Source organism: Thamnophis elegans, chromosome 15, assembly GCF_009769535.1.
Source record: "Thamnophis elegans isolate rThaEle1 chromosome 15, rThaEle1.pri, whole genome shotgun sequence".
NCBI classification, from domain to species: Eukaryota; Metazoa; Chordata; class Lepidosauria; order Squamata; family Colubridae; genus Thamnophis; species Thamnophis elegans.
Window position 1 is genome coordinate 21,066,506 of NC_045555.1, and position 24,981 is coordinate 21,091,486.

General features: G+C 41.0%; 2 protein-coding genes across 2 annotated transcripts in view; one reads left to right on the plus strand and one right to left on the minus strand.

Moving 5' to 3' along the window:
- CTNNA3 (catenin alpha 3) overlaps positions 1–24,981 on the minus strand; it is an 878,552-nt gene that overhangs the window by 512,324 nt on the left and 341,247 nt on the right. The window lies entirely within an intron of this gene.
- LRRTM3 (leucine rich repeat transmembrane neuronal 3) overlaps positions 19,858–24,981 on the plus strand; it is a 120,376-nt gene continuing 115,252 nt past the window's right edge. Inside the window, exon 1 of the mRNA XM_032231484.1 lies at positions 19,858–21,456. Within this exon, the coding sequence (XP_032087375.1) occupies positions 19,858–21,456 (1,599 nt within the window). The remainder of the gene's footprint in view (positions 21,457–24,981) is intronic.

The window sequence follows — 24,981 nt, forward strand, 5'->3', positions numbered from 1 at the left end:
TTTAAGATTCATTTTGTGTGTGTGTGTACATGTGATTATGTTTAGTGTATTTCAGGGATTCATTTTTTTTTCTTTTAAATAAAATTTATTAAATAAATAACAAGAGGGCAAGCTGACAGTGTGCTTGAACTTCAAAGCGGGGTTGTATTGACCACATCCTAAAATCACACCTGTGTCTGTCTTAGGTGTCCACCTGATTGTGAAAACAAAGCCTACAAACTGTTCCCCTCCCACAAAATACACCAGAGCCACAAAGCAGGTGATAATAGTAGGCATTACTTGAAGGTGCTGTTCCTTCAAGCAAGAAAGTACCAAGTTACCAAGGAGAGGTAGCAAGGAGAGGTGGCCTAGCAGCTAAGATGTTAGGTTTGTTGACTGGAAGGTTAGCAATTCAAGAGCGAAATACTGCATGATGGGATGAGCTCCCATTCTTGTTCCAGCTCCTACCAACCTAGCAGTTTTAAAGCATGCAAGTGCAATTAGATAAATAGGTATCACTTTGATGGGAAAGTAACCGTGTTCCATGCCCCTTGGCATATAGTCATGCTGGCCATATGACCACAGAAGCATCTTCTGACAATGCTGGCTCTGTCGGCTAGGAAATGGAGATGAGCAATACCCCCAAGGGTTGAACATTACTGGACAGGGGTAACCTTTACCATTTTTATCTTTACCAAGTTCTACATTTAGCGTTCTACTTCTTTTTAAAAAGGTAATAGGTCAGGGGTGTCAAACTCAAGGCCCAGGGATCACCCTAGAAACAGCAAAGGACCGGCCTGTAGTGTCTGCCAGTGAAAACGGAACTCATTTTCGTTGGTAGAGCACTTGGGCCGCCCCTTACATGAGTGACGTCAAGCTGGCCACACCCACCCTGGCCATGCCCAAACGGCCCCCAAGGTCAAACACAACCCTGATGCGGGCCACCCTCAATTAAACCAAGATTGACACGCGGTGATAGGAGAAAATCACAACTCAAAATCCTGCCCCCAGTTGCATTAGAGGACTAAATAGGAAAAAAAAAACATCTGATCTAGAATAAGGGAATATTCAGTTTTCTTCAGGTGGCGTTTATAAATAGAAAAGGGACATACTGTTTTCTCCGTATATTTTCTACAAGTATATGACAGACATTTTTTCAGGTTTTTTTAAAATGAAAATCAGGAGAGTCAATGGGCTGTCAGCTGCAAATTCAGCAAAAGAAAATCAGTTAACAGGAGAAGATATATCTTTCTCCTGAAACTTTTTATCATTACAGTAGAAAAGGCAGTGCTTAAATCAAGACTAATCAATTTAAATATGAATAGCTGTCTAATGAGTCTTTGTGATGAACTCTGTAAATAATGCTGCTAATAAGAGCGTGCTATCAAGAGGGGAAAAATGAAGCGATGATAATAGATTAATCAAAAACATCTCTAGCCTTAATCTTCTTCTGACAGCTCTAAGAAATTAATAGCTATAGCGCTTTCAACCTTTCAAAGGAGCACTATTATTTATCCAAATTTTTTAAAAAAATCAAATATTTCTTGGAAGTTTCTATATTATTATTATTTTTTACAAAATTGTTTGGTGTGGTTTTGAATATAATATATACTCTGCATCAAGAAATGAAAATCATTGGCCTGAAGTTGTTAGTGTTAACCAGTATAAAAACAACAATGTGAAGGGTGGAATGGAAATTCAACATTGTGCATTTATATTGCCAGTTTTCTCAGACCAACTGGTGAATTTAGAACCAACCTTTAATCTGAATTTCTCCTCATTTGTGACATGACATCCCACAGTGCATTAAGAAATAATGCAGTGGAGATGTTGTAGATAAGATCTCTTGAGTCTTGTCACTTAGAAAGGTCAGAGAAAATTTTATACAGAAGGAAGTCTACAATTTAACAGATCTCAGAGCTGGGCAGACATCTACGTATTGCAGATTGGAGAAGTGAAATATGTAATAGCCGTTTAATTTTGCCCCAGGGCTCTTAAGTATTCTACTCAAATTTATTCTGATTTTTATTTACAGTGTTACACATTATAAAGATCTTTTAAAAAAACAGTTCAGGACATAAAATCCTACACCTAAGAATAAACTTCATTTAGAACTGTGCAATGTACCTACAGATCAGTGGTGGGATTCAGCCGGCTTGGACTGGTTTGGGTGAACCGGTTGTTAAATTGCTGGCTGACCCCACCCTTCCAGCCCTGTCCCTTCCAGGAGTACCCACAAACCCCATTTTGGCTCCCAGGTAAGTGCAGGGAAGCTTACTAGACCCAAAATGGGCCGAGGAGGCAGCAGATTCCCCCCCCTCCCAGCCTGTTTTTGTTCCCAGGAGGCTGCAGGAGGCCAAGTGCTACCTGGTGACGCACACCATGGCCACACATACACACCCAATTATTAGGGCAGAGAACCGGTTGCTAAATTATTTGAATCCCACCATTGCTACAGATGCATAGGATTGCACCGCTAATGACCAAGTTGATGGACAAAATAAATAGCCAATAGTATTTATTCCACTGTGAGATTAATTGGAACACTTTGCATCTTAAAGATAACTTCACTGACTGAAATTCAATTAAATAAAATGAGATGATTCATACATGGTCATCACAGAAGCTCATGCTTCATTTCATAAATGTATTGTCAGGCCTGCAGCCATTTTTTCTTTGGGATCTCAGGCCTGCCACACTTTCTATTATTCTACTATGCATTTTCTATTGTGGGAAAATGGGAGGGGGGGTTATATGGAGTTGGATGATATGTAGCCATAACAAAATTATTTCTAGAAAGCCAAGGTCATCCTTTGACTCTGTACCTTGCCGGAACTGGATGAGTGGAACTGCCAGCATGGCAGTGGAAGATTGGACCATGTGATGGACTTGTGGGTATGGGGGCAAGATTTTGAACTTTCAACTGGGTGGGAAAACCAGGAAGCTTTCAGATTCGGGTTTTCCCAGATGTTCCAACATGGCTCTCTTAATAAATAGGAACTTTGAGTAATCCTTTGCATCAGAATCTGATTTACTTTTCGATGCTATTTGGAACTCTGGCATGTATATTATTCCTTGGCTGAGATTTTCTTATTCTATGCAAGTGCCCATTTCTCCCACACTCTCTCTGTGTGTACAGTATATAACAACCCACGCCATATTCTACACCTAGAATCTTGATAGTCTTTCATACAGAAGTACATTCCGTAGAAGAAACCCACAATATGCCAAAACATCTATCCTAGTAGAGTGAGTTAGCATTTAGAAAAGCTCTGAAATATTTCTATACCCCAGTTATTATGCAAAGGACAGAATTACAAAAAAGGAGAATTACAAATCATCTGCTGGCTGACACTTGAATACAAGTAGGAAAGCTATTACAAATGCTAGTTTTAAATCCAGTTTCCCAAAATGCACAGGCAAAAGAGAAGTCTTCCAATGAATGCTATGCTCTTTTTTTTTTCATTCATCACAGGCTGCAGTTCATAGACATTTTAGATGCAGAACAGTTTCATTACCTCACAGATGGAAAGGTCTTCTGAACTAGTATTGGATCCTTAAAAGCAGCTACTAAACATTCTGACGATGGTAAGCAGAGCAACAAAAGAAGCTCACTTTCTATCATTCTCCTTGCCTATATCTCAATGGCAGTGAGAAAATTGTTCTTCTCTATCTCTCTGCCTGTGCACAGAGATGTGCTCAAAGCATTCAAATTTTGTGGGGTGAAGATGCAGTCTATTCAACCTAACAATATAGGCAATACAATGTTGACTGATTATGCGCCATCAAATAAAATTGTTCGTGCCATCCAAGGTGGCATAGGTCCAGTGATTATATCTATAAGTTTGCTTGTTCAGAAATGAGATATACTTTCCCAGTGATATAAAGAGAATCTTGGAGAAGTGAAACCTATCACAAGTGCTCTTGATCTTTGCCCTTCCTAGCTGGTTGAAGTAGTTCTGGATGAAGCTAGGCATGATTCCCTCGTGGCTCAAAAAGGCTGTAATGAAAGGTTTGCTTAAGTTAATTCAACCTGGACCATGGTTGTTTGGGGTGGAGGGGAAAAGGGGATGACAAAATGTGCGCCATAACTTCATGATACTAATCCCAACCACTTTGTATTTAACATTTAAGGGACATAGTGGCTCAATGGCTCAGACACTAAGCTTGTTGATCAGAAGGTCAGCAGTTCAGCGGTTCAAATTCCTAGTGCCACATAACGGAGTGAGCTCCCGTTACTTGTCCTAGCTTCTGCCAACCTAGCAGTTCGAAAGCAAGTAAAAAATGCAAGTAGGAAAATAGGGACCACCTTTGGTGGGAAGGTAACAGCATTCTGTGAGTCTTTGGTGTTTAGACATGCTGGCCACATGATCATGGAGACATCTCTGGACAGCGCTGGCTCTTCGGTTTTGAAACGGAGATGAGCACCGCCCCGTAGAGTCAGGAATGACTAGCATGCATGTGTGAGGTGAACCTTTACCTTATCCTCTGTAGGTATCCAAGGACTGGATCTTGCATTGTAGCATCACAACACATGTTTCATCATTATGATGAAATCATGGCTCCCTGCAGACACCCATGCTCTGATTTTACCATGTTGAATCACCAATCACCCCATCAATTTTCAATATTCCATACTTGGCCAGGTGCTGCACTGTATAGTAACATCATAGTTGCAGAGATTTCAAAATAGTTTACATTAGCTAGATCAAACACAGCCTTAATAACAGGACAAATGTCATTTTGGTAGTGAATATAGACCCATGAGAGCAAACCTATGACATATGTGCCTGAAGTGGCGCACAAAGCCATTGTGCCTGACACATACAAGGGTTGGCCATTCCACTTCCAGATTTCTGATGCGCATGTGCCAATCAGCTGGCTTTTGTGTGTGCATCAGTGCTGGAAACCGGAAGAGTTGATGTTCCATTTTCCAATGTGAGCAAATGCCTTGTCCAGCTGATAGGTGCATGTGCACGTGTGGCAGTAACTGGAAGATTTGCATGCATGCTGGAAACTGGAAGTTAATTTTTGGGGGCGCGCATGCCCCCTGGGCAACTCTTCTCCTGATCGCGGCCCAGACAAGCACGCACGAAGTGTTTCCTTTTCGGCACTTTGTGCTGAAAAGGTTCGCCATCACTGAAATAGACTGAGTACGAGAAAGGGGAAATGTATCTCCATCTCTATGGCTGAACTACTTATTCATCTGTAACATAGGATCAATTTCCAACCACATTGATGCCAACATGATGAAATGTACATCAGGACACCACGATGCTAGATGTCCTACTAATTCCTATTGTTCCTACTACTGTCATAATATCTCATACAAGATATAATGGGTGTGGTTTTCCTTGTAATGTGGCAATACAATTTTGTCCCTTCATCCTCTCTTGCAGGCATCTACTGCCATAGACGTCATCAACATGGCAATATTCCAGGCCACTTGGCTAGAGTATGCCTTGGAGACCTATTGTCTCTCATAGATGAGATGTCAGAAAGTGATACTGAAGGATTCTTATTGCTATAAACAAAGCCTGTAGTGTCCCCTGGGGCCCACCTCTCCTTCACCTTCTTCCGCATAAATATCAGGGTTCTGCAGGGCTTCAGTTTTGAAGGGGGAAATGTGTTTTGAAGTGTGCAGAAGCATTCATGTAACAGTTGTTGGCAATATTTTAACAATATCTGTAATTTTTTTCTAGAATTCCTGCTGCCCTCTATAGCAGCAGGATGAACCCAGGGGAAAATGTCTATTTGGCCAGTTAGAACAAGAACAAATAGATAGCCTGCAACTGTAGAGATAGTATCAGAAAAGCCAAAGCTCTAAATGAGCTGAAGTTGGCAAAGGTTGCTAAGAACTAGAAAAAGAATTTACTCGGTGATAGTCATAATAAAGGCAAGAGAATCAGTAAATTAAATGTTCACTGGAGATAGGAAAACATTTAAGGAGTAACAAAGAGAAGGGAGAGCTATTCTTTCAGTGCAGTTTCTTTGCAAGACTGGGTTAGATTCTGACAGTGGTAGAAGAATTCTTATTTGAATGCATATAAACTCCAGGGCTATCCTGAGAAACAGCCGATGGTCTGGGGACAACCTTTTGTGCATAACCTTTGAGAAATTAAGGGGGGGAGAGGAAGTAGAATTAACAAATTACAAGTTGGATGGGACCTTGTAGGCCTTCTAGTCCAACCCCCCACCCACCCAAGCAGGAGACCCTACAGCATTTCTGACAGATGGTAGTCCAGTCTCTTCTTGAAAGCTTCCAGTGATGAAGCTCCCACAACTTCTGAAGGCAACTTCATTTTTTCATTGCTCTCACGATCAGAAAATTTCTCCTTATTTCCAGACTGAATCTTTCCTTGTTCAGTTTCCATCCACTATTCCTAGTCTGGCCTTCAGGTGCCTTGGAAAATAGCTTGACCTCTTCCCTCTCTGTGACAGCCGCTCAAATATTGGAACAGTGCTATCATGTGTCCCCTGGTCTTTCTCTTCACTAGACTAACCATGCCCAGATTTGATTAGACCTTTTTCTAAAAATAGTTCATGACCTCTGGAACACTTCTGCTAATATTCAGGTGTGCCCCTGTGTTCAATGAGGAACAAAAAAAAAAAAAAAAGATCCAGGAAACTATTGACTTATCTGTCTGAAATGAGTATCTGTGAAAATTCTGTATTGTCATAACAAGATTGAGTGTTCTGAAATCAATGTGGCTATTACCAGAGCGTGGCAGGAGTTTGTCAATCACAGTTCTTAGTAGACTAATAAATTTATCTTATTTTTTTACTGAATATTATGTTAATTAATTTGTGGAAATACCTTACTCACAATGTCTTGATTTCAGCAAAGCACTTAACAAAGTACCTGATGACATTCTATTAAAGTCTTTACCAGCGTTCTGAATCAACTTGTTATTTATTTGTCCCCAATCAGCATAAATCTCATAGTAATTAAATAGCTGGGTCAAAATTTCTATTCAAATAATGCTCATCCATGATTTCTTACCAAACTGATAAAAAAGGCAAGTGAGAGCATCATCAGGCTAGTCCTGGCATGTATTTTTCAATTTTTTAATTAATAGATTAAGAACTATAAGGAATTTGCAGATGATACAAAATTAGGTGGGGCAGGTAATATCCAGGAAAATGTTCATGTTTTCTAGGATAGATATATTGCTAAAAATAATAGAACGAAGCTAAACATAATGTTCATTATTTAGGATTAATATCGTATATATGGGTATAAGATGAAGGGAACATGTTTTGATAATACCACTTCAGGGCAAAGTATAGGAAAGCAGTGATTAAATATTAATAATAGGATGTGAATGGAAAAAAAAGGCAATTCAATTTAGGGCTACATCAATGTTAAAACAGTTTCTAAATAGCTATGGCATTTCAGGCTTATATACCGCCCCACAGTGCTTTACAGCAGCGGTCCACAACCTTCGCTGCTTGGCAGTCCAGTTGGGGGGAGAGAGAGAAGAACTGGGCCGCAGGAGTGGTGGGCCGCCACTAGCATGAGGGAGCTGTGTGCATGCGTGAATGTCACCCTGCGTCTCGTGCAGCCTGGTTTTGAATAGGCCATGATCAGAGGTGGGTTCCTACCATTTTGGATCGTTTCGGCCAAGTAGGTAGTAACTTGACTGGCCACACACCCAAACCAGTTCTATCGGCAGTGCCATAGGTGTCACCATCTAGTTTTTTGCTTATGCACATGCGCAGAAGCAATTTGTTTACTACTGTGCATGCACGCATAGCGCTCATCAAGGCTGTGTACACACATGAAATGCTTCCCTGAGTGAACCAGCAGTATCAGAAGCTGGAACCCACCCCTCACCATGGTCCAGTAGTGGGCTGCAACCCGAGGTTTGGGGACCCGTGCTTTAGAGCACTCTCTAGATAATTTACAATGAGGAAGCATTATTTGCATGTCGCCCCAACAATCTGGGTCCTCATTTTACCCAGCTCGAAAGGATGGAAGACTGAGTCAACCTTAAGTGCTATCAGGATCAAACTCCAAACTGTGGACAAAGTTTGCCCGCAACACAGCACTTTAACCATAGCACTTTAGCCACCAGGGCTCCATGGAATCATGAATAGTTTCACTTCTCAAAGTTTCTTGCCAGATGGGCCCGTAAAACACATTACCGCCCACTCTCTCTCCTAAACAAGCACAAGGAGGTTAGATATTAGGAAACTCCACTTAAGACTTTCCAGGGAGGCACACAGAAAACCTTGGGGGGGAGGGAGATCAGTAACAGTAACGGAGTTGGAAGGGACCTTGGAGGTCATCTAATCCAACCCCCTGCTCACACAGGAGACATGTACTAGGGATTCAAACCACTGAACTGCCGACCTTTCTGATAGACAAGCTCAGTGTCTTAGCTACTGAGCCACCTAGTCAGGTCAGTCCCAAGATTCAAACTCAGAGGTTCTTAATCCTGCCTTTTCAAACTAAGAGAATTTTAAGGCCTTTTTCAGCCTTAAAACTTCCTGCCATCTATTCCTTTTTCATTCACCAAATGACTTTCTTTGGCATGAGAATCAGGGACCAGCCTCAACTCTCTTAAAAAACCTCCTTCTGCTTTGATCAGACATCCAAATGCTTCACATTCAGCAAGATACAAATGTGATAAGTAAATAAATAAAACATTTCTCGCTCATACAAAATCTATTGAAATATCACTCAAAACAGATGTTCCAACTTTACAACATTTCAAGCTTGCGGTGTTGAACACATCCTTGGATTTTTAACTGTTATATTTACATTTGTACTACTTTCTCTTATGACAAATCAGGAAAAAAGAATAAATATTTAATATGAAGATGTTCAAAGACAACAGAGCCAAGTAAAAATTGAAAACATGTTTTGTTATCATGCTTCTATGTTTTCTTTTCATCTTCTATGGCATTGTTTCCATAGTTCGCTTGTAGCTGTTAAGGGATATTTGCACATGTGTGTATGTGCATGTGCACACATGTGCACATCAGTATTGGTTTTCTTTTACCTTCACTACCGGTTCGGAACTGGGAGGGCACATGCGCACTTGCTTCGCTCACATGCGGCATGCGTGATTATGTCTGGGTGGGTGGGTGGAGCCTCTCACCACCACCACTACCGGTTCACCTGAACCGGGGCAAATTGGCAGAATACCATCTCTGGTGCACTTGTGTGTGTGTACATGCACACATACATAAACAAATTCATTTTTATATGTGTGATTTCTATATTTCTATATTTAGAATTCTGCGGCCAAAGAGTCACCTTGAACCCTGAGATATGCAGGAAGTATAAATAAATGAATGAATACATTAATAGTTTGCCATCTTGCCTAAGGTGATTAGCTGATTCCTTGTGTGTATGTTTACTACCCTGACTGGCGATACCATGATCAGATTGTGGGTTCATTTGAAAAACCAGATTTCCGTAGCTAAATTCTGCCATGCAACAACAGTACAAAGAGAGAGAAAAACAGAATGCATCAGATACATGAGAGTTCCTCAAACCTTTTCAATAAACATAGTAAAAAGTCCATAAACCTCTTTTAATAGTCTTACTTTATAAGAGGTTCCATAAAACCTCTTTAAAACAGAAATAATAAAATATTTCCTCTGTTGGTTCAGGGGGAAAAAATTAACAGGCAAAACAGTATTAGCCTTTGCCAAACATGTCTTACAACTGTTTTTATAGTAAATGTGCATATGTAGGCATCTAGGGGCACGATGGCTCAGCAGTCAAAAGCACTGTGCTTGTCATTTGGAAAACTGACAGCCTGGGTTCAAGACCCAAGCACCAAGGAACAGAGTGAGCTCCCATTATTCACCCCAGCTCCTGCCCATCTAGCAGTTCGAAAATATGCAAATGCGAGTTTTAACCCTGAAGCTGGCCTGGCTGAGGCCATCTTGGAGGCTTCAGTGTTGCCACAATGCTGATAGGGATAGGGAGGTGGGGGGGGGGGATAGAGATAGTTGGAGTTTTGTAGCCAAAACAAAATAGTTTCTCCTGAGAACCAAGGATGTTCTCACAGGTGGCTGAAGGGAGGAGTAGTGAAGTTTCCAAGCAACCAGAGAGCAACTCGATTGGGCCATGTGATGGATTGTTTGGGAAAGGGGGAAAAACGTTTAAGTTTAATTAGGTGCAAACCACGGGAACCTTCAGAGTCGGTTTTCACACGTTTGTGCCAATATGATATGCCCAATAAACCTGTTCTTTGAAGAACCTGCTTGCCTCAGAGGTCTGTTTGCTATGCTACTTGGAACCCTGAGAGCAAGAAGATAAATAGCTGACACTTTGGTGGGAAAGTAACAGTGTTCCATGAGCCTTGGTGTATAGTCATGCTGGCCACATGAACACAGAAATGTCTTTGGGCAACACCAGCTCCCTTGGTTAACAAATGGAGATGAGCAGGGCCCTCTAGAGTTGGACACAAATGAACAGGGAAAACATTTACCTTTATGCATATACTGCATTTGGGTAAGTGTGAATGTGTGCAAATGTATGTATGCATGTATACGTACTCAGGTATGTATATGTATGCAGGCGTGTTCATGTCCGTGCGTGCCAGGGGTGGGTTCTGGCTTCTACTACTGCTGGTTCGCTCAGGGATGCGCTTTGGGTGCACGCACATGTGCTTTGCATAGGCGCATGCGCAGTAGTAAAAAAAAGCTTCTGTGCATACACAGAAGCAAAAAACAAGATAAGGCACCGCCAATAGAACCGATTCTAGAGCATGGCAGGCTGAGTTACTATCTACTCGGTTGAACAGGTCCGAAACTATAGGAACCCACCTCTGCTGTGCGTGTATGCACGTGTGCATGTCTGTATACCAAATAATTCAAGAATCAATTTTCTTAACTGTACATTTGATAAAGTATAAGATATAACATCTCTTGGCAATTTCATTTATTTTGTGGACTTCTTTTTAATTTCCTGAAAAATTCCTCAGATGTTTCACCAAGCAGAAACCTGAAATATGCTTTAGGCAAAATGTTAAAGCAGATGACCTGGGGTTATTGCAAAGCCTAGACAAAATCCATTTTTTTCAATCTGTATGGCCTCATATAAAGGTAACACTATTTTTAAACTAAATCAGTACAATTCTCTCTGAACTGAACTCTGAATACTGAATTCATAAAACTTAAGTTTACAATACAGGTAGTCAGGGGTGGGCTTTTGCTGGCGTTACTGCCGGTTCGGTGCGTGTGCCATTTGCTCTGCACACATACGCAGTTGCCTTTAAATAGGCCCTGTGCATGCCCAGAATATTTTAAATATTTAAAAAAACATGCCGCGGCGACTGGGGAACCCGTTTGGGGGTGTGGCAAGCCTGCTGTCCCTACCGGTTCAGTGACCCAGTCGCCATTTCCAGTACCAGTTCACCCAAACCAGTGCAAACTGGTAGCAGCCCACCTCTGCAGGTAGTCCTCAATTTATAACCACAGCTGAGCTCAACATTTCTGTTGTTAAGCATGACAATTAAGCTGAGGTTTGCCCCATTTTACAACCTTTCTTGCCACAGTTGTTAAGTGAATCGCTGCATTTGTTACTGTTTAGTTGTTGTTCAGTAGTTTGGAAGTGTGAACACTGACAGTCAATATGTACGGAGGTTTCCGACTTGAGGAAGTTTGGCTTATGTAATACACTATGCATATATAAGTCAGCCAGAACTGTAAAGATAGCTTCATCAGCAGAAGTGATGGGACCTTGTCCAGAGAAGCTTATGCACCTATAAATTAAGCACAACCTTTTAAAAATAATTTATTAAGGACCAATGCTTAAAAAAGAAGAAGCAGGAGAATGCAGCAGCATTGGTTTATATAACCAGCGCACATAAGGATACTTGTGTGTGTATTTAAAATTTCTAGAATGCACTTGCTTGGGCCAATTTCCAGGTCAAGTGCTTTCAAGACCTATAGGTCTCCAGCTTCCAAAGAACTCATTTCAGGCTGAAGCAGCAAAACAAAGTTTTGCAGCACAACAGCTCACTCTTTGTGCTTCAGATTCAATATATTGGTGTGAATACACTTGATATATTGAAAAGAAAAGAAATATCTTAGTATTTTCATTTTTCTTCCATCGAAAGTCTTAATACAGAAATCAGGGGCTTCAATGCTGGTAAAATTCACAGAGGATCATCTTGTTTTGTTCTGTTTTTTAAAAAAATAAATGTATTTTATGAGGAAGGCCAAGAGCCAAGCTTTGCCTCCATCGTCTTTAAGTTGAAGATAAGTGTTTCAGATCAGACAAGAGATATAAATATATATATCCTCTGCAGCTTCACCACACTAGATGACAGGGGTGTCTAACTCAAGGCCCACTTAGATCTGGCCCGCGGGGTCACCCTGAAAACAGTGAAGGACTGGCCCACATTGCCTCTTCCAGCAAAAATGAACCTCAGGGGACTGCGTGTGCCCCCCCCAAGCTCCATTTTAGCTGGCAGAGGGCTGTGCCATGCCCCCACTCCAGCCCTCTGAGGTCAAACACAACCCTGATGAGGCCCTCAATGAAATCGAGTTTAACACCTCTGCTGTATGAGAAATATAATCTCAAACAGAAGAGTTTTCAGACACCCTTATTACCACAATTTATATTTATTCCACACTGTAAGAATGGAACACCTGACACAATTAATTTTGAAATCTACATTAACCTTAGTTTTGTCATACCATAGATATCCTTGCCTTCCAAATCCCAGATGATGTCTGTCTAGTCTTCTATTGTTAAAAACATCCACTCTTTTATCCACGTTAAACCGCAGGCAGTAAGGTATAATTTCAAATCTGATAGACTCAATTCTCTTTCCTTCGCATGTTGTAGTGCCTTACCTTTTTTTGCATAAAAGTTAATATATAACCTTCGGCCATTGTTTAAATGATAGATCAATTATCAAAACAGTTACTATCTGAAACAAAAGCAACATTCTACGTAAAATATTAATTTTAATTACAGAAATTCTATATAGCAGTGCCAATTTACTTCTATCTATCTATCTATCTATCTGTCTATCTGTCTATCTGTCTATCTGTCTATCTGTCTATCTGTCTATCTGTCTATCTGTCTATCTGTCTATCAATCTATCTATCTATCCATTCTGTGCCATAACATAGTTATTTTGGAATAATTTCTAGTTCATATTTGTTATATGAATACCAAGTATTTTATCTTCTTAATCTTATAACATGTTTTATTTATCAATTCTGTTTGATCTTTAACTTTATGATTTTGTTAACAACTCTGTCTTCTGTTTGTTAATCTAGTAAACTGCTAATGCTCTGAATTATTTTAGTTTACTCATTAAAAGTTTAACTCCCTTTAAAGGGTCAGCCAAAAACACAACCAAGTAATCTGTGAAAACTCTTAACTTGTGACTCTTTTTAAATCTGTTTGTCTGCAGTCTTTTCATATCGTCTTATGTCTCAATATTTCAAGAACTAAAATAAGCAAAAAGGACAACTTTGTCGTGTTCCTTTTTGTATCTCACATGCTTTGATTAAACCTGCATTATTTGTACCATCTATGAAGTATAAATCAATTTCACCCATTTTATAAAAAATTCTCCATAATTCCAAAACCACTTCCATAGAAAATTCAGTTCCAATTGTCAAAAACCTTCTCTGCTTCCAAAAAGATCGATGTGGCTTCTTTTTCATTACGTTGTCCTAAATATTCCAAACATATCTAAAATGGTTCTAACATCATCTTTCACAGTGATAGGTTTCAAAAATGTTTGTGTGGCTAGGTGGGAGGGGCATGTGACTGAGTGGCCATGGCCAACTTGATGTCACTCATCACACCCACGCCCACTCAGTCACATGACCCTCCCACCAAGCCACACCCACAGAAAAAGGTAGGAAATTTTTTAGGATTTCTCCCTATCTCCCCCTGCCCTACCTTTGTCTATCACCCCTGTTTTTCCTCCTAAACCCCGGCCCTAGCCCTGCTTCCTCCCCCATCATTGGCTCTTTGGTTGTTTACCTTCTGTGGCGGCTGATGCAGCCCGGAAGGAAAGCTGACCAGAGTTTTCAGCAGCCCGCAGCCAGCTCCCGCTGCTGGCAATCAGCTGGCAGGCAAAGAAGCCTCCCAGCCACTGCCTCTTTACAAAGCAGGCTCTCAAAGAGGTCGGACTTGCAAGTCAATGGGATGCGCATGCACCAAGATGATGATAGTGACAGCAGCCACTTTTTCGCCTACCGGATAACTTTTCAGTGGCCTGCAGCTAGCCGCCGGCGTCTTTGAGAACCGCTTTGCAAAGAGGCGGCATGAGAGAATGCCGATCGGGCGGGCAGGGTGAGCAACTGACAACAGGGGGACTGGTTCAGGAGCATGGTCAGCCAACCATTGCTACCGGTTTGCCGAACTGGGCAAAATTTTGCCACCGGTTCAGATGAACCAGTGCAAACCTGCTGAAGACCACCTCTGATCTTTCAACTAACTTTTAGGTAAAACCTTAACTGATCCCCATAAAATTTTGCCAAATTATTTTCTATCTTTCAGCTTAAATTGTTGCAAACAACCTATAGTCATTATTCAAAAATCATGTCTGCAATTTCTTGCTGAAGTCAAATTTTGTCCCTCTTTAGGTATTAATGTTATATTAGCCTCTTTCTGGATCTCTGGCATTTTTCCTGTCTGTAGAATAGAATCCATCATGTTTTGTAAAGGTTGTAAATGTTCTTTCCTTAAAACACGTATAATACAAACTCGATAGTCCATCTGGTCCAGGCATCTATCTTGGTTTACACTTTTCAGTTGCTTGTGAAACTTTCCTTATTATTATAGGTCCCATTATAATTTATCTTTGTTCTTTGTGGGTGCTCCATCACTGGAGGTTTTCAAAAATAGATTGGACAACCAATTGACCAGGACAGCATAAGGTCTTCTCTTGAGCAAGAGGTTGGATTAGAAGACCTCTTAGGTTCCTTCTAGCCCTATGATTCTATGTTCTATGCTCCGCTGTAATTGTTGGTAAATTTTGCTTTATAAGCTATTCATCTATTTTCTCCAATGGAATATAGTATCAGTGTCAAAATTGTAATCATGTGACCATAAGTGATTGTGTGATGGTTGTGAGTAGTGAATAGTGGAAGTGGAAGTCACTTATTCTGAGGCTGTCACAACTTTAAACTGTTCTTAAACAAATGGTTATAAGTCAAGGACTACATTGTATTCCAACAAATCTACCATATTCATCATTAGTAAAAATCCTGGGTTTAATTGAGGATTAATATATAAAATGACTCCATTTCTTTTTTTTAAGCTGTGTCAAAATAAATTCTTCACTTAAGGTTTTATAGGTCAAATATTTTATATATATCTACGTATTTTTCCTGGTATAAGTCTCTTGTAGGCGAGAGACCCTCACCTCTCTCTAGGCCTTCCGAAAAGCCGTCAAAACCTGGCTTTGCCGGCAGGCCTGGGGGTGATGAGTTCCCTCCCCTCTCGACATGTATGGTTGTGCGACTGTTGTCTACTTTTATTATTTGTATTTTGTCTTTTTATGTTCCCCTTTTTCCCCCTTGAATTGTTCGCCGCCCTGAGTCCTCCCGGAGAAGGGTGGCATACAAATAATACAATACAATACAATACAATACAATACAATACAATACAATACAATACAATACAATACAATACAATACAATACAATACAAATAATGTCTTACTTTCCTTTTTTCCAAATAATGAAATATTTATTTCCTCTTTTGAGGAACATTTGCTCCATTTATATTCCATCTTGCAATCCATATTTCAGCCCCATATTTAGGAATGTCCACATCTGTAGGCACCTAATTTAGTAATATATTTTCCAATTCCTGTAGTTTAGTGACTGTTACATAGTTTCTTCTGAAGCCTCCATTTCCATCTCCTCCAATTCTCATTTATATCTTTCTAAAAAAACTCTTATCTTCTGAACTGAATTCATTCTAAATCTCTATTGAAAAGTAAAAATGATGCCTTCCAATTTATTCCACTGAAATGGGATCCTTTTCTCTTTTAAGTTTTTAGCCAAAAAGGTACATTCTTTTCTCTTACACAGAATTCTAATAAGAATTTCTTTCATAACAAATATTGAACTGGGCATGGCTAGTCTAGTGAAGAGAAGGACCAGAGGACACATGATAGCAGTGTTCCAATATTTGAGGGGCTGCCACAGAGAGGAAGGGGTCAAGCTATTTTCCAAGGCACCTGAAGGCCAGACAAGGAATAATGGATGGAAACTGATCAAAGAGAGATTCAACCTAGAAATAAGGATAATTTTTTTGATAGTGAGAACAATCAATCAATGGAGCAGAAGTTGCCTTCAGAAATTGTGGGAGCTTCATCACTGGAAGCTTTGAAGAAGAGACTGGACTGCCATCTGTCAGAAATGGTGTAGGGTCTGCTTGGATGTGGGGATTAGATGACCTACAAGATCCCTTCCAACTTTGTTAATCTGTTAAGAACCTGTTAAAATATGTCTTCAACTGTTATTTTCATTTTATGTTAAAATGCTGCTATAGGACTAGATCTCTTTCCTTCTTTCTAACAAAATCTAACAAAATATCCCTAGGGAAGACTTCCACCTAAATTAATGAGCAGCATAAACAAACAGGGGCTTCACTTGCAAACCCTTAAGTATTCATGTTTTTCTTGGACATGGTGGGCAATCAAGAAGGGCAAGAAAGCTGCATTGCATCCCAACACTTTTTGTATGCCAGAATAAAGTCCATTTTATCATTCTATAAACATACTCAAGTTAATAAAAATGGCACGAAGTTCACATTTGGCATTACAAAACTAAAGTAAACAGATCCCGAATTGCAGTAATAAAGTTATCTTTAAAAACGGTGCCAAACTAACAGCCTGAACAGAAACTGAGCAGCTACAAGTTCAGCTTTACCTCATGCCCTGCAGCCACAGTCAGATAATAGTGGAACAGGGGCTCTGCAGCAAAATTTCAGAAGAAGATTAGATTAGATTAGATTAATTTCTAGGTTGAATCTCTTCTTGGTCCCCTTCCATCCATTATTCCTTGTCTGGCCTTCAGGTGCCTTGGAAAAGAGCTTGACCCCTTCCTCTCTGTGGCAGCCCCTCAAATATTGGAACACTATCATGTGTCCCCTGATCCTTCTCATCCCTAGACTAGCCATGCCTAGTTCCTTCATATGTTTTAGTCTCCAGTCCCCTCATCATCCTGGTTGCTCTTCTCTGAACTGTTTTCTAGAGTCTCAACATCTTTTTATAATGTGGTGACCAAAACAGGATGCAGTATTCTAGGTGTGGTCTTACTAAGGCTTTATATAGTGATGGTAGTACCTCCCTTGATCTTAATTGTATCCCTCTGTTAATGCATTTTAGGATTGCATTGGCTTTTTTGGCTGCCACTGCACACTGTTGGCTCATATTTAATTGGTTGTCTACTAAGACTCCAAGATCCCTCTCACAGTTTAGGCCTGATTTCACCCAATCTATATGTGTATTTTTGGTTTTTCTTGCCTAAGTGTAAGACTTTACTTTTCTCTACGGTCAATTTCATTTTGTTCGATAAGACCCAGTGTTCAGAACAGAATAGAATATATCTTTATTACGGTCATAGACCAGCAATAGACATCACTTTTTACACTATATTAAAAAAATAGTACTGACATGAATAGTGGATAATAACATCTCTATTAAGAAATGTTCTCTTCGCTTCTCAGCCTTTTGGCTAAGATCAAGTGCAAAGGACCCAGTGTTCAAGTCTACCAAGATCCATCTGGATCTTGAGCATGTCTTCTAGGGTGTTAGCTATTCCTGCCAGCTTAGTATCATCTACAAATTTGGTAAGTTCCCCTTTTATTCCCTCATCTAAGTAGGCCTCAGATATTAGGGCAGATTTGTATGGGGGTGTTCTGACCTAGGCTTCCCAAGTGCATGAAGCAAACTCTTTGTCCCGACAAAAAACCTTTTATTAATTTACTGTGGATTCTGTTCATTCACATCCAGCAAAGTCTTTCAAGGGAGGATTTACAGTCACAGACCTTATCTGGATTGGAGAGCTGCCAGGCCAATATCTGCAAAAGTTTGCAAGGAGTCTCGGAGAGTCACAAACCAATCAAGCGAACTAATTGTCTCCTGCAAACTCCACTCCCCTTTCCCTCCTCTTTTATTTCCTCTGGGAGGGGCCATTCATCATCCACCTGTGGCCTTACTCCCAAGTTGACCCCTGTTCTTTAGCTGTTCCCTTCGTCTGGGAACTCTGTGCATGCGCACACTGGGAACAGGCTCCAGCTGTTCGTCTGCCTCACAGATGTCTGACTCCAAAGGCAGCTGTTAACTGGCATACAGCCCTGGCCCCATCTTTGCCTCTGACACAGAGGCCTCATCAGAACCTTCCCCAAACTTCACAACTGGCCCATGTTCCTCCCCAACCTCCTCACTGTCCGAATCTGCTGCCAACTCTGCTGGCTGCTGACGGGCCACAACAGGGGGTCCTGTAGCTTTCAGAGACGTAGGTAAAACATTCAGAATGACCCCTTCAGCACTGAGTGGTGTGTCTACAAACAAGCAAAAGTTATTACCCCGCTGCTCACCAAGCCTTAGTTTCTCATGATACTCACCCATCTTACCAAATAACAAAGTAAATAACCTGATGAGCGTGTTTCAAAATCACATTACACAGAGAGGTGTTCAATTGCATTCCTGGTTGAGGTACAAGATATGTATGCATTACATGTGCGCTGCCTTCAATGCCTAAATGAAAAGTGACAATTGTGCTTCATGCTCGCTAAAAGTCCCAGCAGCAGGTGCTGAACACAAAAAGGATCGGCTAAATTATCTAAAATGGGGTGGGGGGTTTGCAGCCAAAACTACTGTTTCACTAGAGCACGGTGAGGTTGTCCAGTATGCTGCTATTTAGTGACCCAGAACAATCACTCATTTCCCAGCACGGAGCTAATTCATTTGCAAGATTGAAAAAAAGAACAGGGGGGAGAGGGGGGAGGGAGAGAGAAAAGAAAGAAGGCATTTCTGCACATGCCCATAATATTCTTCACCACTGGGGGCAGCTTTACATAAGAACTGCATTTACCAAAACCAAAGCAACAGTCAGAGAAGCTTTCAGAGTGACAGGATGCAGAAGTGAACAGTGCTTGTTCATTGTACCGGGTCATCCTGGCTTCCCTGCTTCAACGCAGCAGCTTCCTCAGCCGGATTGTGGGTGCAAGGCTCTGAGAGCTGCTGCTCAGTGGAATACAGATGGGTGAATCCAGACAGCCGGGCGTCACTTGGAGGAACCTCTCAAGCTTTGCACGGGGTGGTTTTTAAAGAAGCCGAGTCTACCATGTAAAGCTTCCAGACCACATCACCCATGAAGACCCCATCGGCTAGGAAGAGCTTGACTTTCTGCTGCAAATGCTGGGTTGGGATTTATTTGCTCCTGGGATCTTCTGCATGCCTGGCAAAGGATAATGATCCAAAATCGGTCCATTTCCCAGGAGGTCCCTTTTTGCTTCCTGGGTCTCTGCAAGCCTTGACTCACCAAAGAACAGCTGGCAGGGGCTGTCATGTTTGTGGCCCCTAGGAAAAAGCAAAAGCGCTAAGGACGACCTTTGAAAAGACAAAGGATGGGTATGTTTCCATTTTATTCCTTTCTAGTAAGCCTACAGCAGTCTCTGCAATGCTTCTGTATTAATCACTCCGTAGATTGGCCTCTGTACAAGCTACGACTGGAGATAACATTTCAGTGTGTTTGGCCAGTCTGCCTGGCTTACGCCGGTCCTTTCTCTTTTATTAGATTTGTAGCCTTAAAATAGGACAGGGGTGGGTGGGTTATTGGGAGAGGGAGTTAAAAAAAAAACTGTTTGCAAAGTACTTCTTCTACAGGGAGGTTGTTCCTTTTTATTGTAATAGCATTTCTGAGCATGACTGACAAATATTTGGACTGTTTTTTTGGGGGGGATAACTTTTCTAAGTTATTTCTATTTCCAGGTTTCCATGTATTTAGGCTACTGAGCGGATCAGCAGTAGCCCTGGTAATAGCTCCCACTGTGTTACTGACAATGCTTTCGTCTGCTGAGCGAGGATGCCCTAAGGGCTGTAGGTGCGAAGGCAAAATGGTATATTGTGAGTCCCAGAAATTGCAAGAGATACCCTCCAGTATATCAGCTGGATGTTTAGGTTTGTCCTTGCGATATAACAGCCTTCAGAAACTAAAATACAACCAATTCAAAGGTCTTAATCAACTCACCTGGCTCTACTTAGACCACAATCATATCGGCAGCATCGATGAAAATGCTTTCAATGGAATACGCAGACTGAAAGAGTTGATTCTGAGTTCCAACAGAATTGCCTTTTTTCTTAACAACACCTTCAGACCAGTAACAAACCTCCGAAATTTGGATCTCTCCTATAATCAGCTGCATTCCCTGGGAGCAGAACAATTCAGAGGCTTAAGGAAGCTGCTGAGTTTACACCTGAGGTCCAATTCCTTGAGAACGATCCCCGTCCGGATTTTCCAGGACTGTAGGAACCTGGAACTCTTAGACCTGGGTTACAACAGGATCCGAAGCCTTGCAAGGAATGTCTTTGCTGGCATGATCAGACTGAAAGAGCTGCACCTGGAGCACAATCAATTTTCTAAGCTTAACTTGGCACTTTTTCCAAGGCTGGTCAGCCTACAGAACCTTTATTTACAGTGGAATAAAATCAGTGTTATAGGACAAACCATGTCTTGGACTTGGAGCTCGTTACAAAGGCTTGATTTATCGGGAAATGAAATAGAAGCTTTCAGTGGACCAAGCGTTTTCCAGTGTGTGCCCAATTTGCAACGCCTCAACCTGGATTCCAACAAGCTCACATTTATTGGCCAAGAGATTTTGGATTCCTGGATATCTCTGAACGACATCAGCCTCGCTGGGAATATATGGGAATGCAGCAGAAACATTTGTTCCCTGGTAAACTGGCTTAAAAGTTTCAAAGGGCTGAGGGAAAATACAATTATTTGCGCCAGCCCCAAAGAGCTGCAAGGGGTGAATGTTATAGATGCCGTGAAAAATTATAGCATCTGTGGCAAAAGTACTACAGAGAGGTTTGACATGCCACAGGCTGCTCCCAAGCCCACCTTTAAACCAAAGGTCATTCGGCCTAAGCATGACAGCCAGCCCGCCCTGCCCCCCACCACAGAGATCCCCAAGGCCAGTGCCGGGCCCGAGAACAGCACCGAGCAGATCTCCTTCCATAAAATTATTGCTGGGAGCGTGGCCCTCTTCTTGTCCGTGCTTGTGATTCTGCTGGTCATCTACGTGTCCTGGAAGCGCTACCCTGCCAGCATGAAGCAACTGCAGCAACGCTCGCTAATGCGACGGCACAGGAAGAAGAAACGACAGTCGCTGAAGCAGATGACTCCAACCACCCAGGAATTTTATGTTGACTATAAGCCCACCAACAGTGAGACCAGCGAGATGTTGCTGAATGGGACGGGACCTTGTACGTATAGCAAGGGAGGCTCCAGAGAATGTGAGGTAAGAACCACTCTTGTATTTTCAAATACTGTTTGGGTTGAACTTCTTTCACTTTTCAGCTACATACCTGTCATATCAGGTGTCCTCCTGTCAGTGCAGGCCAGTCTTTTCTTTATGCCTTTTAAAAAAAGCTTTCCTCCTTTCACAAGGAACCATGTAAAGTCTGAGCTCAGGTTTACCCAGCCTCTATTGTGCAGCCACTTTACTTGTTTTATCTGTTTGATTGTTTTACCCACGGACAGAAAAGTTTTCTTGCACATCCAAAACAGCTGCAGTGCTGGTTTTTCTCATTCAAACATGGAAGGGTCTCTTCCCTAGGCAACATGTTTGCATGCAAAGATAAGGAATGGGGAAGAATGGTGCAGAAGTAAACAGAATGCCAAAATTCACCACATGCTTCAAGGGCGATCTAAAATGCCAGGTGTGCTATTAGCTTCATATACATTCCAGGACTTGTTTTGGCTTAGGATGGTGCAGGCAGAACCCTAGGAGAATGCTTGATTTCTATCTAGTGCATCTAAAGCGTCTAAAAGCCTGGTATTAAAGCAGCCTCCAGAGCTATCCAGGGTGGAGGAAAGCAAAGGGGGCTAAATAAAGGGGTGGGTGGGAATCACACCTTTCATAAGGAATCAAAGAAGGGGTGGAACAGGGTGAGATTCACTGTGCAGCTCTTATCACAGTACAGTTTGCAGAACTCATCACTTCTAATTGAAAACTATCTGTGTGATTTTAAATAAAAAAATGCTAGCTTAGAGTGTCTCCCTTCTCCTTTCAGAAAATAGTCAAAAGGCATTCATTAAACAAGGGCTCCAAAAAATCCTTACTGATGCAATTAGAGGAGCTGAAAATGTACAGTTGCAAAGGCTAGAGCCACTTCCGGCATTGACTTGCTCAGTAGCTCATTAGATATTCTGTTTTCATCTGTGTCAAAGACATTAAGGTGATTGACGATGGAGTCCTTAAACCTGTCATTTTTCTTCCTTCAAAAAATGCAACATTGTCTTCAGTGGTTTCAATTATGCCATGTGCCGTTTTGGGCATTTTAGAAAGCTGAATGGAGCTACATTTTAAATACAGCACAGCAACAGGGAGAAGCTAGCAGGGAAACTGGGACGTTTGCCAATCTAAGGGAAAACACATCTGAAGAATTCTCTTTAGGAAAAGTCAATGAATCGATAGGCAAAGCATAGGAGGAAAGGATCAATCAGTGCTGAATTATATTTTATAGACATGTTTTATTTATCTTTTAATGTATTGGTGATGGGATTCCTGATGGGCACTGATAATTCAGGGCATCCACCTCAAATTGTTCTGAGAATGAAAAAAGGGCACTGATGTCTCCTCTTGATATTTTCTTACAAATTACTGCCAATGAGTCCCTTGCAGAGATAGTTTTATTTGTTTATAATAGGTGGTAAAGAACTTTGCTACTTCTATTGCATAACTTGATTTAGCTTTGTATGCTGCCCATTTCTGACCACTTGGGAGAGAGAGGGGGGTGGGTTCTATAAAGCAGATGTACTGCAGCAATTTGGAAAAAAGCATCCATATTCTCTCGCCATCCCTGATTTTCTGAGGGGGTGGATAAATAAAATCACCCCAAAATGTTCCAGCAATGTGAGCACGTCTACCTTAATATGACTTTCAGGTAATAAAATGGCATTTTAAAAAAAATGAGAAAGAAGTGGAAAGGAAGCAAATCTGCTTCATAATATGGAACATACATTCGTTGAAAGCTGAGAATCAAATAATTCAGCCAAATTGACCAAATATGCATAGATTACTTTATACAACACATGTTTTCTAATACTTTATAGCCTTTCTGAAATAGATACTACATGACCATAAAGATGTATACTGTGTGCCATCAAAGGACTAACATGTAACTAAATGTATATATATCCACCTTGGCTTGCTGAAAAAATATTGAACCCTAAAGATATCTATATACCCTGTATATGGTTATTGGTTATACCACTAGTTGTTTATATTTAAAATGTAAAATAATAATAATAATAATACTATCAAGAATGATGCACTAAAAATGTTCAGCTAGCTTCTGACCCTTAATTTTAATTAATTGCATACTTCAGCATGCTTGGCAGAGACCATTTTGATATGAAAACATGGCAATATTTTTTTCCAAGTCTTCATGTTTTCCATTATGCTGAAAACCAAATGTGGGGAGGGAATTTGAATATAGTATATTTTTGAAGAAAACACCTTCAAAATAGGCCTGTAGTCTCCTATGCAGAAAACCCAAGAGTAGAATAATGTGCCATTTGAAAAGTTGTCGGAGGTGGGAGGGATTTTTTAAAAGAAAACTGATAAGAATATTGATGTTTGACAAATGTCAAAAAGTGGCATATTAATGTTAATGGCTCCTCATCCTAACAAGGCAGAATTAATATGAGAAAAATAATATCCGGGCATGTAGAAAGTCAATTAACTGTATTTTCACTGGAAGGACCTCTTGTGTTTAGATATGCAGATGAGTGTACTATTATGGCTACAGTTCTCTACTGGCTGATTGTGCAGCTTGCACCAAATCGTGCCAATAACCTCGATCTACAGAATTCTTAAAACAAGCAACATTTAATAAAATTGGATCCAGGTGCTGAAAACCGAAAATAATGCTTTAATTCATTATTTTTTATAAAAAGGCAAAAAGTAGCCAATGGTTTTCCATACTGTGTCTTGCCAAGATGAACACAGCTCCCTTTCACACAGCTTTCATAGTGGGCAGCAGAAGGGATTCTGGCAGGTAACAGCTTGACACAGGGAGAGGGAGAACTGCAGCTCCAATCCTCTTATGTCGAGCTAAGTAATACCTGGGAATCTTGAACTGTTTTGCACAATATCACCAGTGTTGGGTTTTACATTTTGTTACCACTGGTTCGCCCCACGTGTGCACCTTCTGTGCATATCCCTGGCCTTCCACGCATGCACTTTGTTTGCACGTGTGCCTTCCGTGCATGCGCCTGGCCTCAAAAACATGCCTAAATAGGGCCAGGGCAGGAGGGCAGGCCTACCCGCTATTTCCGCTACCAGTTCAGGTGAACCAGTCCGAACTGGCTGCATACCACCTCTGAATATCAACCTATGTTTATTAAAATGGAATTAACGTTCTCCTGCCTCATTAATGGGGATGATGGACACACAGCTGTGCTATATGTTGGGGATCCAAACATTACTCCAAAGCCATTCTTTCCTCATGGGAAAAACTGGCCCAGTAAAAGATTGCAAAATCAAAAATATGGCAGCAAAGGTAAATGCATTTTTCTTGACATACTAACGCAGTGATTTCTGCACATGTATGTATATTTATGAAGATACACCTACACAAGGTATGTTATTATATATATATATTGTTAATGGGAGGAGAAAAGATTAAGATACAGCAATTTCCCAACCTTGTTGACTTTAACACTAGTAGAGTTCAACTCCCAGAATTCCCCAGCAAGGTTTTCTGGCTGAGGAATTCTGGGATTGAAGTCCACACATTTTAAAGTCACCAAGGTTGAG